The sequence below is a fragment of the Aulonocara sp. 'chitande type north' Nkhata Bay genome, linkage group LG23 (genome assembly GCF_057382095.1).
Source record: "Aulonocara sp. 'chitande type north' Nkhata Bay isolate Kocher_YH1m ecotype deep benthic linkage group LG23, A_spYH_male_GT1.1, whole genome shotgun sequence".
Taxonomy (NCBI): Eukaryota; Metazoa; Chordata; class Actinopteri; order Cichliformes; family Cichlidae; genus Aulonocara; species Aulonocara sp. 'chitande type north' Nkhata Bay.
In genome coordinates, this window is record NC_141365.1 from 19,134,900 (window position 1) to 19,149,425 (window position 14,526).

The window sequence follows — 14,526 nt, forward strand, 5'->3', positions numbered from 1 at the left end:
CAGCTTGAACTGTAAACTTTCAGAACACTTCAAGTCGATCTCAGTCAGATTACCAGTGCTGCCCTATTTTACACTATGAGGCTTGTCGTGCTACTTCATGGATCTGAAGCAAAAAGCTGGTACAGTAATCTCTCCAGTTACCCTGCCTGTTTGACACTAACAACAACAAACACAGATTAAAGCAATAAGTACAAATAGAAATTTAAACCTGTATGATCAAATCTTACTCTTGAAATTATATCATTTTCCACTTTACTTCTATAACTTCTTTTACATCTGTATACTATTAACACAGAACACAATACCTGCTTCCTGTATTTACATCATCCAATCAGCGTGCTGAACATTGTCACGTGGTTTGCAGTGACGCGTTTAGGTTCGCTTGGAGTTCATTTAGATTTTTCTCCGTGTGAAAACCGCAGGATAAAGCTATAAGTTGACAAACTCGTCGGGTGAATCGGACCGGAGTAAACGAACTACATGTGTGAAAATTCCACGAAAGAGTGCCTCCGTACACAGAATGCATCATCATCATCAGGAGGGGCGGGTTCCTTGGCAGCTGAGATGACGCTAACAGCAATCTCTCTAGGTGTTTCCTTCCTGCTCAAAGTTTCTTCTTCCTGAGGTTACTGTCTGATGATCGTGTCCGTGTGAAGGTAATGTTAGCAGTCTGTAATGTTTTCCTGGCTAACATTAGCTGTGTGCAGAAAGTTATTCAGGCTTATGATATTTCAACCAGCAGTTCGTAGCTGCTGACTGTAGTATAGAGACTTCTGGTAGACCTTAAATACCATTACTTAGCTTAGCTCTTAGCTTTCCTGTCAGCTTGGCACAGTTTAGAAAAGCAGTGAGACCTCATAACACGAAGCCAACATGACTTTATCAGTCCTGTATCAGTGAACTAATTAGCTTCCTCTGCTCTCACAGGGGCATGAGTCTATGCACCGCTGATACCTACAGTACAGTATCCATTAGACTGCCTTCAGACAGCGAAGCCTGTAACAAAACAGGTTATTGAGTATATTGAGACCATTTAAAGAAGATCGCATATGACTCACAGTTTACAGCTCAATGGAAGAATTCAGATGTTGAGATGCAACATATTTAAAATAGAATTTTTACCTTTTCCTTGCTTAGCTTAGTATTTTGAAAATATTACAGCTTGTTTTCTCTTCTTTTAACAGTCTTAAAATATTCAGTTGCCCCTTTTAAACAATAGAATAGCTACACTCTTGTTTTCACTACAAATGTTTAACATTTTATTATTACCTGGTTTGTTTTGATATGGCTGCATATCTTAAGGGCAGTTGCACTGAGTTATGCTGAACTCTTTGAATTTACTGTGTGAGAATGCTGGGCAGTATGCACAAAAAATAATCTGTTTTTATTTTCTATTTCATATATAAGGATAACAATACATTTCATTATTTCTATTTTATATCTAATATCTCTGCTTTTCTTTATCTATATGGGTAACACCCCCTCCAATCCATTATCAGAATAGTTGTCCAAGAGCCAAGGAGCACTTGTGGAGAGTTATACAGGGAATGCAGAATTATTAGGCAAGTTGTATTTTTGAGGAATAATTTTTTTATTGAACAACAACCATGTTCTCAATGAACCCAAAAAACTCATTAATATCAAAGAATGAATGTTTTTGGAAGTAGTTTTTAGTTTTAGCTATTTTAGGGGGATATCTGTGTTTGCAGGTGAGTATTACTGTGCTGGCAAATTAACAAAAAACAAATATATACCCATTTCAATTATTTATTTTTACCAGTGAAACCAATATAACATCTCCACATTCACAAATATGCATTTCTGTCATTCAAAAACAAATCAGCGACCAATATAGCCACCTTTCTTTGCAAGGACACTCAAAAGCCTGCCATCCATGGATTCTGTCAGTGTTTTGATCTGTTCACCATCAACATTGCGTGCAGCAGCAACCACAGCCTCCCAGACACTGTTCAGAGAGGTGTACTGTTTTCCCTCCTTGTAAATCTCACATTTGATGATGGACCACAGGTTCTCAATGGGGTTCAGATCAGGTGAACAAGGTGGCCATGTCATTAGTTTTTCTTCTTTTATACCCTTTCTTGCCAGCCACGCTGTGAAGTACTTGGATGCGTGTGATGGAGCATTGTCCTGCATGAAAATCACGTTTTTTCTTGAAGAATGCAGACTTCTTCCTGTACCATTGCTTGAAGAAGGTGTCTTCCAGAAACTGGCAGTAGGACTGGGAGTTGAGCTTGACTCCATCCTCAACCCGAAAAGGCCCCACAAGCTCATCTTTGATGATACCAGCCCAAACCAGTACTCCACCTCCACCTTGCTGGTGTCTGAGTCGGACTGGAGCTCTCTGCCCTTTACCAATCCAGCCACGGGCCCATCCATCTGGCCCATCAAGACTCACTCTCATTTCATCAGTCCATAAAACCTTAGAAAAATCAGTCTTGAGATATTTCTTGGCCCAGTCTTGACGTTTCAGCTTGTGTGTCTTGTTCAGTGGTGGTCGTCTTTCAGCCTTTCTTACCTTGGCCATGTCTCTGAGTATTGCACACCTTGTGCTTTTGGGCACTCCAGTGATGTTGCAGCTCTGAAATATGGCCAAACTGGTGGCAAGTGGCATCTTGGCAGCTGCACGCTTGACTTTTCTCAGTTCATGGGCAGTTATTTTGCGCCTTGGTTTTTCCACACGCTTCTTGCGACCCTGTTGACTATTTTGAATGAAACGCTTGATTGTTCGATGATCACGCTTCAGAAGCTTTGCAATTTTGAGACTGCTGCATCCCTCTGCAAGATATCTCACTATTTTTGACTTTTCTGAGCCTGTCAAGTCCTTCTTTTGACCCATTTTGCCAAAGGAAAGGACGTTGCCTAATAATTATGCACACCTGATATAGGGTGTTGATGTCATTAGACCACACCCCTTCTCATTACAGAGATGCACATCACCTAATATGCTTAATTGGTAGTAGGCTTTCGAGCCTATACACCTTGGAGTAAGACAACATGCATGAAGAGGATGATGTGGACAAAATACTCATTTGCCTAATAATTCTGCACTCCCTGTAGAAAGGAATCAGCATGTATCAGTGTTTCAATGCACTTAACCACCATCGACTGTATGAATGCTCACCACACATGATTCCATAGCGGAAGAAACGGCATGTTGAAGTGTGTTTTTGAAGTTTACTGATCAACATTTAGACAAGCCTGTGAAATGCTAGAAGAATAAAGTCTGATCATGTGAGACCAAAACTGAACTCTTTGGATGCCACACCATGTTTTGAGATCAAAAGGTACTCCATATCACCCAGTGAAGTCTGGAGGTGGGAACATCAAGCTGTGGGGCTGTTTTTCAGCATATGACACTGGCAAGCCTTATACAATTGAATGGAAAATGTATTGAGACATTCTTGATTTAAAAAAAAAAAAATCTGCTGCCGCCTACCAGGATGATGAAGATGAAACCAGTGTGAACATTTCACCAGGACAATGATCCCAAAAAGAGATTCAATGAAACTGTCAGTTGGTTTTGGAGACAGAAAATGAAGATGCTAGAATAAACCAGCCAATCACCTGACCTTAATCCAACTGAAAATCTATGGAAAGAACTAAAGCTCAGAGTTCATGGAAAGGCTCCACTAAACCTTCAGGATTTGAAGACCTTGTTTAAGAAAAATTAAACAAACTTTTCACATTGCGAGTCTAGCTTTTTCTTGTTGCGTTTGTATGCTTAACAAACTGATCCAAACACTTTCATCCTTGAAAGATTCTCCCTGGTAGTGTATAGTGTGGCGTTTGTACTACACATTTTTTTTTTTTATTGCAAGAATGATACCCATCATTAATTTCAAAACTTATAGTGGTTAGATAGTAAAGTCTGTCATACAGTTGTTCTTGTGGATGCACCCGTTCATTGCACCCCTCACAGAGAGTGACTGAAGCTGCAATGGCTATCGCTGCTTTGACCAAGAAGATGTGGATATGAAAACAATGATTGTACAGCACTTGTCTCAGAGTTCCTGATGACTTCAATTCACCCCCTTCAATGCAATGCCAGTCCTTCTTGCTCTGCCAGTAAACTCCAGAAAATACTGTTATGGTTTAAAGGTCTCATTAAAGTCTATAAACTTCTCAATGTCTGTTATTATGTGTGACATTGCCCTAACATCAACCACAAGTCCTTTGTTTCAATCCGCAAACTTAGAATTCACCTATCTTGAATGCTAATGTGTTGTCTTCAGTGCCAGTTGTTTGTTTTGCATTGGCTTTCTTTCTTCATCTCCAGTTTGAATCTTTATGAGTGGAAGGGAAAAAAAAGTGCAGCACCATTTCTGTCCTCTGGACTTGCCAGGTTATTTATTTTTTTTGGCCACAATTATATCAGGTTAACATTACTTTACATTACCTCCTTCTATTTGTCTGTCCTTCTTACTGGGACACTTTGCCATAGTCTTCTTCATTTTTGTCATCTTTTTCATTGTCTTAATCCTCATTGGCCTCTCTCTTCCTTTAGAGGCACGGGTGGGGAACTCCAAGCCTCAAGGGCCGGTGTCCTGCGGGTTTTAGATCTGTCCTTGATCCAACGCAGCTGATTTAAATGACTAAATTACTCCCTCAACATGTCTTGAAGTTCTCCAGAGGCCTGTAATGAGCTAATCATTTGTTTGACCCAGGGTGATATCTAAAACCTGCAGGAAACCAGCCCTTGAGGTCTTGAGTTCCCCAGCCCTGCTCTAGAGGTGCCCCAGGAACTTTGCCTCACATAACACATAGTTTTTGTCATCTCTGTAGATGTATAATCTGTGTTAACTGCTCCCTTCTGGACTCATAACCTGTTGGCACAGCCATCATAATTAGATTTTTTTAAAATTTAATTTATTACACATGCACACTCATACATGTCATAGGTCAAAGTGTAAGTGTAAGAGCACATCCCCAACAATTTGTGCAACACTTAACAAAAGCTGAGTGTCTCACCTTCAAGTCTTTGTTTATAATTAAACTATGACTTGAATATGGTTTTGGTGAACACCTCAAATAAAAACAGCTTCTATGTCTGATCATAAATCCACTGAAGTTGATCAATAAATCCTCTAAATGTTTCATTGAGGCTGCAAAAAGTTTTAATGTTTAAAGTATCACCACACTTTAGAAATACTCAATTAAAGTGTGACTGCATTTAGAGTATGACTTCCGTTATATGCGTACATACTCATATAAGTTCTCAGCTGTGCTCTAATATTAATGTCACTGTAGTTTTCCGCGTGAGTCCATGGAGTTAACAACAGTTCAAAATCGGGACTTAATCTCTGATCATAAATAGTTATACAGAAGAAGTTCTCAGAGCTGCTATCAGTTTTCTGAATCCTCCTTTTTTCTGATCCTAAACACCACATTTAAAAGTTTGATTCTGTTCATCTGGACGTGGTGTTTTCATTGGGAGAAACGTTTCGTCACTTAACCAAGTGACTTCTTACGTCTCGGGTGACTGCAGGTTTCCCCAACCTTAAACAGTACATTTGCATAAACAATGAAACCAGCCCACTGAATGAATAATGGGCTGTGAGGTCAGTTTCTTGATCATTAATATGCAAACAGTCATGATCATTGATCAAAGACCATTGATAAATAGCCATGAGTACCATTCACAGAGAGTTGGGGAATGGCTGCAATCACAACATTGTAAGATGGCAAAAGATGTACCCTTAGGCCCCCTCCTTGACATGGTCTTTCCCTTTTCATGTAAATGGCCGCCTTGTCTTGAGAAGGCCAGCTGTGGCAGAAAAGAAGCAGCTGATATGTGGACAGCACACACGATGAAAAGTAGGATTTCAATTGATGTGCACATGAATGATTTGTGTTTTCTCTGCAGGCAAAGGTAAAAAATGTGTGTGAGCTGATGTGGATGTGAATTCAGCAGCATGGATCAGTGTGAGGACATAGAGGAGGGAGTCCCTCCCTCTAAAAGAGACAGAGAGAGCCAGGACAAAGGTCAGAGGTGAGATGACCATCTCTAAATGTCCATGACTCTTCTCCATGTCACAGATCAGCACTCACATCACTGCACCATCATTATTCACAGGAACCAACCTGGACCTGAACCCAGCTGTTTTTCCTTCAAGAGTGACCAGTCGATTCCTTTTTATATTGGGTTTAAAGAAGGCTGCTGTTCTCCTGCAGAGAGGTAATGTGTGTCTTAATGCTTTTGGTGAGTTGGTGTCTGTGAATAAATCCTCCATCATGTTTAATGTCAGCTCAGCTCTTTCTTACACACATTTTTACACACATTGTCCTGCTGACAAGTTTGTTTTTATGGAGGTTTGTGGATTCTTGCAGGGATAAAATCAAGAGCAATTCAATTTATTTATATAGCACTCTTCACAGGATAAAAACCACAAAGTGCTTTACAGTCATATAAAACAGATATACATAAAATACACCAAAAATCAAACATACAGCAAAAAATCTAATTAAAAGCCAGTCTAAATAAATGAGTCTTAAACTGCTTTTTAAAAGAATAAATATAAGCAAGAGCATTAACGGTGAGCACTGAACATTTAATCTAAAACCAGAAGAAAAAAGTTTAGACTTTGTTTTGTCTAGAAACTGGTGTACTATAGTACAGCAAGTCCCTCAGTTCCAGCCTTCGTGTACATCCCCTCAGTGGCTTTAAATTGAAGCTAAGTTGATACTCATGTGTTTGTCTGCTTTAACAGAAAGAAATGGCTAATTAGAATAGTTACCTGTAAATATATCCAAAGATGAGTTACACAGGTTACCCGAGTTATTGGATAATTATATTTCTGTGAATGTGTTTCTGTGGTTGTCACTCACTCTTATTCAGTTTCCTGTTAATGAGCTAACAGAGAACAGCTTTTCTGCTGTTACTAAAGAAAATATTTCCCATCAATTTGTCAAAATGATAACTTAACTTTATGGTGACCTTTGAAGTTGCCCTATGGCATAGGCCCAATCCAGATCAGTCAAACGTGGCATGGTTTTAGCCAACCCCAACTGACCACTGTAGCAGGGTCCATGCTCACAGGCACCAGTCAGCTTCTGATTGTCAGTATCTGGGATACCAAAACCTCAAAACGGTAGTCAATAGCAGAATAATCTGTTTGAAATTAGCAGAGAAGACTTGGTAAGTTTTTCACTCATATACTCAACTATGCTGCTCAACCTATACCATGTTTGGCAGCACAGCATGACATGAACTTTGTGTTAGTGTTTTGAAAAACATGAGTCGTAAAGAATGCAAAAAGCCACTGACCTTCACTTAACTGTCTTTGCGTCAGATACTACAAGGCACTTTTAGAGCCCCAAGCATTCGCAGGAGACAGCTGTGTTGCTTTTATTTATTTATGTTTTCTTAAGGCACTGAGAACCATAAGCATCCTGGATAGCCAGCTCTATGTTTTCTCATTTATTCTTTACAATTCCTCCACAGGGTGGACCAGCAGAGCTCAGAGGTTCCCAGTGATCAGTCTGCCCAGCAGCATCAAACACAGCTGGACTCCATATTTATGGTCTGTACATGTACAACTGCTACAATACTACAATTCTTTTCTGTTCACTCATCTCCATGCTGGGTGTGTGGATTGTGTTGTAGTTTAGGAGATAGAGCCAGTTGCCTAGTTGTCTGCAGTAGTGGAGATGAGGTGAAGAAAATTGTATGAACAACCAGGCATGACCTATAGAGCAACACACATGCAGCACACACCTCATTGAATGGTTTTACTTCATTTTTACTACTTTCTACATTGCAGATATATACTGAAGACATCAAATACAGTGTCTTGAAAAGTATTCGACCCCCTTGAACTTTTCCACATTTTGTCACATTACAGCCACAAACATGAATCACTTTTATTGGAATTCCACGTGAAAGACCAATACAAAGTGGTGTACACGTGAGAAGTGGAACGAAAATCATACATGATTCCAAACATTTTTTTACAAATAAATAACTGAAAAGTGGGGTGTGTGTAATTATTCAGCCCCCTGAGTCAATACTTTGTAGAACAAGCTTTTGTTGCAATTACAGCTGCCAGTCTTTTAGGGTATGTCTCCAGCTTTGCACATCTAGAGACTGAAATCCTTGCCCATTCTTCTTTGCAAAACAGCTCCAACTCATTCAGATTAGATGGACAGCGTTTGTGAACAGCAGTTTTCAGATCTTGCCACAGATTCTCGATTGGATTTAGATCTGGACTTTGACTGGGCCATTCTAACACATGGATGTGTTTTGTTTTAAACCATTCCATTGTTGCCCTGGCTTTATGTTTAGGGTCGTTGTCCTGCTGGAAGGTGAACCTCCGCCCCAGCCTCAAGTCTTTTGCAGACTCCAAGAGGTTTTCTTCTAAGATTGCCCTGTATTTGGCTCCATCCATCTTCCCATCAACTCTGACCAGCTTCCCTGTCCCTGCTGAAGAGAAGCACCCCCAGTTGTTAACAATGGCTTTCTTCTTGCCACTCTTCCATAAAGGCCAACTTTGTGCAGTGCACGACTAATAGTTGTCCTATGGACAGATTCCCCCACCTGAGCTGTAGATCTCTGCAGCCCGTCCAGAGTCACCATGGGCCTCTTGGCTGCATTTCAGATCAGCGCTCTCCTTGTTCGGCCTGTGAGTTTAGGTGGACGGCCTTGTCTTGGTAGGTTTACAGTCGTGCCATACTCCTTCCATTTCCGAATAGTCGCTTGAACAGTGCTCTGTGGGATGTTCAAGGCTTGGGAAATCTTTTTGTAGCCTAAGCCTGCTTTAAATTTCTCGATAACTTAATCCCTGACCTGTCTGGTGTATTCTTTGGACTTCATGGTGTTGTTGCTCCCAATATTCTCTTGGACAACCTCTGAGGCCGTCACAGAGCAGCTGTATTTGTACTGACATTAGATTACACACAGTAATCACTCTATTTAGTCATTAGCACTCATCAGGCAATGTCTATGGGCAACTGACTGCACTCAGACCAAAGGGGGCTGAATAATTACGCACACCCCACTTTGCAGTTATTTATTTGTAAAAAATATTTGGAATCATGTATGATTTTCGTTCCACTTCTCACGTGTACACCACTTTGTGTTGGTCTTTCACGTGGAATTCCAATAAAATTGATTCATTTTTGTGGCTGTAATGTGACAAAATGTGGGAAAGTTCAAGGGGGCCGAATATTTTTGCAAGCCACTGTATATGAAGAAAGATGTCAAAGTATCCACCCTTTGGCACTATAAACCCTTGGTCTTTTCTCAATGAGCTTCAGTCACCTGTGTAAGGTTTTCACTTACACTTGTTTCTTGTCATGGTTCATTTGTGGAATTTCTTGCCTTCTTAATGGGGTTGAGACCATCAGTTGTGCTATGTAGAAGCTTAGGCTGTCAGGTATTGTTCCAACCTATTTGAAAACTGTTAGCTGATTAGTTCTTGCCATAATATGAATTCTAAGTATAGAGAACAACAGTCCATCATTACTTTAAGAACTGACACTTTGAATGTGTCCCCAAGTGCAGTTGCAAAAATTATCAAGCGCTACAACAAGACTGGCTCACATGAGGACCGTCCCAGGAAAGGAAGACCGAGTCACCTCTGCTGCTGAGGATAAATTCATCAGTCACCAGCCTCAGAAACTTTCAGAACTTTTTTCCATAATAAATGAAATCATCTGTATAGATTTACTTTGGTTATTAGAAGTTTCGTAGTTCCCAGGCTTGTCAGGTCTTTGGTATATCTTTTCCACTCACCTTTTGCTTCTGAAGTGGTTGGTCAGGACAAGAGATGGCACCTTTATACCTGTATGCAAAAAAAAAAACACTGCACCCAAAATATGTCATAGTTGAGCAATACTGATCAATCTAATAAACTTAAATCTACACCATCCTCCGTGTTCTGGTATTCTAAACAGTGATTTGCAGAAATACTAAACAACCTAAATAATAGGGTTGCCAACTCCCAGCAAAAAAAATAGGGAACCACCTCCCCACCCGCCGCCTGATGATGCTTAATCAATGTAATCGACTTTTTTTTTAATGCACGTGTTTAAAAAAAAAAAAATAAATAAAAAATGCACAGAAATCAATTATTTTCCTACAATAATTAAATAGATTCAACATCTTTCTTCAACAAAATTGCAGACTGCACAGATGGTACCTTCTGGTAGTTGCACGTGAGTGAGTGTGTGTGAATGGGGGGTGCGGTTGTGTGACTTCCTGCTGATCACAAAAGGGTCACCTCCCTTACGATGTATATGGCTCAATTACTGTAACGGTCTACTATACACAAACACAGGTGAGGTCATAAATGGCAAGAAGTAAACATCCTCACTACATAAGAACAGAAACCGAACCTTCACATAGGATGTGCCTGTAGTTAAACACTATAGCTAATTTCAACCTAACACCGGTAACTGCCAAATTTATTTGCCATTAAAACAGAAGGATGGTATCTCCATGAAACCTCTCTTGACATGTCTAGATGATATTAAAGTTTGGTTGGCTTTAAACCTTTTAAATAACCTTTTTATAAAAAGAAAACAGAGGTGTTGGTGTTTGGACCCAGTGGTCCCTGTGAGCCTTCCTCTGTTGATTTGGGACCCTTGGAAGTTTATTTTAAACCTGTTGTTTCTGACCTAGGTTTTAAGTTGGACAATGGTGGGTTTTTTTTTTTTTTTTTTTTGTTTGTTTTTTAAATTGGCCAGCCAAATTAGAGCAGTGAAGTCCAGCTTTTATCATTTAAAGCGACTGGCAAGAGTGAAATCTTTCTAGGCAGCACCTCGAAACAGTGATCCATGCATTTATTTCATTTATTTCTTTAATCAGTTTTCCATTTGACGTTTATTCAGCAGTGTGAAAACTTTAGAACTTTTAATCTCAGCCAAACTGGTTTACTCACAAATAAATAAAACACTGAAAAAAGCCAAACAATAACATTTTTAAGTTATATAAATGACCTATATTTATCATGTTTAACCTGAGTAGCGAAAAATGGGGTTTTAAAACGATGTGCCGGTAGCTCGCTGTTTTCGCTGGCTTTAGTGAGCTGGCTAGCTATGGAGCTAGTGGGTAACAGACGTCTCCAAGACATTGGGAGCACTTTTGCAAGTATGTGATATCTTGATAAACCAAGCAGATATTTGAAGTTTACACAGCTACATTCTCGCCTGAAAATATGTTAAAAATGTAATTTGTGATCCAGAAAGAATAAGAGTAATATTAAAACTAAGTAGCTGCCGCCATTGTTGGAAACTGCAATTGGCTGGGCCGCGCTATGAATTCTGAGATATGGTGGGTCATGAAGGATACACCCTACCCATCTTTCAAATCTGGGGAAAAGGAGGAAGCATTTGTCAACCGCATTTGGAGGAGTCTACAAATTTGGCCAGCCGCGTTGCTGTGACGTAATCGGCCTACAAATGCGGCCTCAGGAGGATGCAGCCCATGAATTTGGAACCCCCCCATCACTCTCTTAGGTCAGCTGACCAGCTGCTCCTGGAAGTACCAAAATCCAGAAGGAAGCTTGGAGGGGACAGGGGCTTTTCTATCGTGGCTCCTAAATTATGGAATAACTTGCCCTTGCACAATAGAGAGACCCCTTCACGCTCCACTTTTAAAACACATCTTAAAACAAATTTTTATTCTTTAGCTTTTGACCTCATTGAGACTCGTAATTAAATTAGTTATTTTATTAATTATTTTGCTTTTTCTCTTATTTGGCTTTGATTTAGATAAACCATATCCTAGTCATGAGAGATTAGGGATGGGTATCGTTTAGGTTTTATCCAAACCGGTACTTTTGAAACGGTGCCAGTGCTTAAACGGTGCTCGAACCCTTTAAAGCCGGTCGGAGTGGGCACGCTCTGTTTTGCGTAACTATTTTTAAATCCCGGTAGCACTGCAACCACGTAAGCTAGTGCAATAATTTTTTTTGAATATGAAACCAGAGGAGTTGTACTTACATCTTATGCCATCAGCTTGTCCTAGGTCACAGTTTCCTTCCACACATAGCTTTGCAAAAACTGCATAAAAAGTACTTGCAGCAACAAAAACATAATATTCCAGAAACACGCTTTGCTGATCCGATTAGTTCTTCTTAACACTTCCTACGTCCATCAGCGCGAACTATCGCATGTCCGCCATGACCTGCCCAAAACCGGAAGTGATGTCATTTTGCGGAAATGTAGTTTTTTACCATCAGGGCCTTATGAGCCTATACTGGTCTTTTTAAAAGTTATGTTTGACTTTATGACTTTCTGTGTCGTTTCTGGGATGCTTAAGACTCATATTGCACTGCTGGAAATAGTTTATTTTGATGCATATGCTGTTTTTTTGCAAATTTGCATTATAATATTTATTTTCGTTTGTCCTGCAGTATATAAAAAAACATGTATTTCAAAAATAAAACTATGAAGACACTTGAAATAAATTTCCTGTGATGGGAAACTATTTTGTGCAACTTTTTTGTATTTACAGTTTTGAGGGTTAAGCCTCTTAAATTTCTCTAACTAGAAATATATGTTAAAAAAACAAAAATGATTTTCAAATTTTTTTTGTAGTTTATTGCAATTTTTTTTTGCAATGTATGTAATTACTATGCACTTAATGCATACATATTATTAAAATTTGGACTATAATGGTTGTATTGATGTATATCAACTTGAAATGCTCCCAAAAATGGCTCCACAACATGTAAAAATATAATATAAGCTCTGGCGGCCTTGGTTCTATGGTAGGTCTTAAAGGGTTAAAGAATGAAGAACACAAACTTTGTCCAAAAACCTATTATGTTTTTACTTTTAGCAGTCTCCTTTTTTTCCGCAAAATGATAACTAAGTTAGCCTTTTCTATTGATACAACATACCTCCTTTGTTTGGAACCGGTGCTTAAAAAATGGAAAACACAAACTTTGTCCTAAAACCTCTCATGTTTAATTGTTTTTTTTTGTTTGTTTTTTTTTTTTGAAAAAATATAACAATGTTAGCCTTTTCTGCAGCTATAGGGCATATATGGTATCACTCTTGGCTGGAAGCAGTGCTTAAACAAAAACACAAACTTTGTCCAAAAACCTCTCATCTTTAGCTTTTTCCTCTTTTTCTTTGGTCATTTTAGCCTTTTTGGCCAGGGTGAAGGGAGTATCTGCCATCAAACAAGAAGACAGCCGCATGTAACTACGACTGTGTTTGCTAGTTCACCTTACATGCATTAATTTAATAACATGGTGTGGTGAGAATAAGGCACGGCGGGTCCAGGGATCAGTGTTTAAAGCCATTTTATTTCCATCACCTCACACCACAACCACCCAACCCCTGAGTCCTCGTGTTTTTAACTTGGCGGACGTGATTAAGGATGCCGTGCAGGTGCGTCCGCCCTCCCTACACGGCACCGCCGGCCACGCCCCACCACATACCCCCATCGCCCGACTGAGGCCGGGGAGCCATCCGGCCGAACCTACTCACCCCCCACCGCAAGCGGGAGAGGGGATCAGCCCGGACCGTCGGCACCCCCGGACCCTGGCCTAGCGAGAGGGAGGTGTCTGTTCTGGTGGCCGCCCACTCATCCAGCGGCGCCGGTCATGAGGTGGGTCCGGGGGTCGCCCACGTATCCAATGGCAGCCCCGGAGCTGGACCGGAGGCGCAGCCGGCGTGACGTTGAGCCGGGGCTCATGGGCGGCTGAGCAGGCGTCCAGCACGCCGGACCACACCACACGCCGGCCTCTGGTGGAGGCGAGGCCGCTCTGCTCCGCCCGCCGACCTCGGGCTTCGGTGACGCGGACTCCCCTAGCACGGGCACCTCCGACATATCCCGCGGCTCCTCGGGCACCGCCTCCGCGGCTGCGGCTGTTGCTGCCGCCTCTCCTTCCAGTCGGCGCAGACCCTCGCCCGCCTCGTCCTCTGCCTCCGATTGGAGCGGCTCCTCCACCGCTCCCGGCAGGAGCAGCCCTTCACCCGGCTGTTCCTCCTCCTCTGGCAGGCTCGGACCCCCGCGTGACTCGTCCACCACCTCCAGCTGCCGAGGTGCCCCACACAGCTCCTCCACCGCTTTCCCACAGTCAGTATACCCCGGTGGGGGTGGCGGCGTCGAGGTCGCCCAGGCCTGGGGGATCGCGGCCAGCTCTGCCATCTTCCCCAGGTGGCGTTCGCTCTCCTTCCGCAGCTCTTCCTGTTGGCGACGCACCTCCGCCGCCTGCTCCCGCTGGGTGGCCGCCATTTCGGCCACCATCTCGGCCAGCTCTTCCCTTCCCTGGCTCTGGTAAGTACCCGCCATGCCGCCTCCGGCACCAGTGTGGTGAGAATAAGACACGGCGGGTCCATGGATCAGTGTTTAAAGCCATTTTATTTCCATCACCTCACACCACAACCACCCAACCTCGTGTTTTTAACTTGGCGGACGTGATTAAGGATGCCGTGCAGGTGCGTCCGCCCTCCCTGCATGGCACCGCCGGCCACGCCCCACCACACATGGTTAGCCTACTCAACATAAATTACAAACAAACAACATTAAGCTACTCACCCAGAGAAGAATGG

The 14,526-nt window shown here is 41.7% G+C and overlaps 1 protein-coding gene across 1 annotated transcript in view; it reads left to right on the forward strand.

The window, feature by feature from the left end:
- Positions 1-386: 386 nt before the first annotated feature.
- Positions 387-14,526, forward strand: part of LOC147301534 (stonustoxin subunit beta-like) — a 45,140-nt gene continuing 31,000 nt past the window's right edge. Inside the window, exons 1-4 of the mRNA XM_086284658.1 lie at positions 387-656; positions 5,885-6,010; positions 6,095-6,196; positions 7,463-7,541. Coding sequence (XP_086140784.1) covers positions 5,934-6,010; positions 6,095-6,196; positions 7,463-7,541 — 258 coding nt within the window. The 5' untranslated portion in view covers positions 387-656; positions 5,885-5,933. The remainder of the gene's footprint in view (positions 657-5,884; positions 6,011-6,094; positions 6,197-7,462; positions 7,542-14,526) is intronic.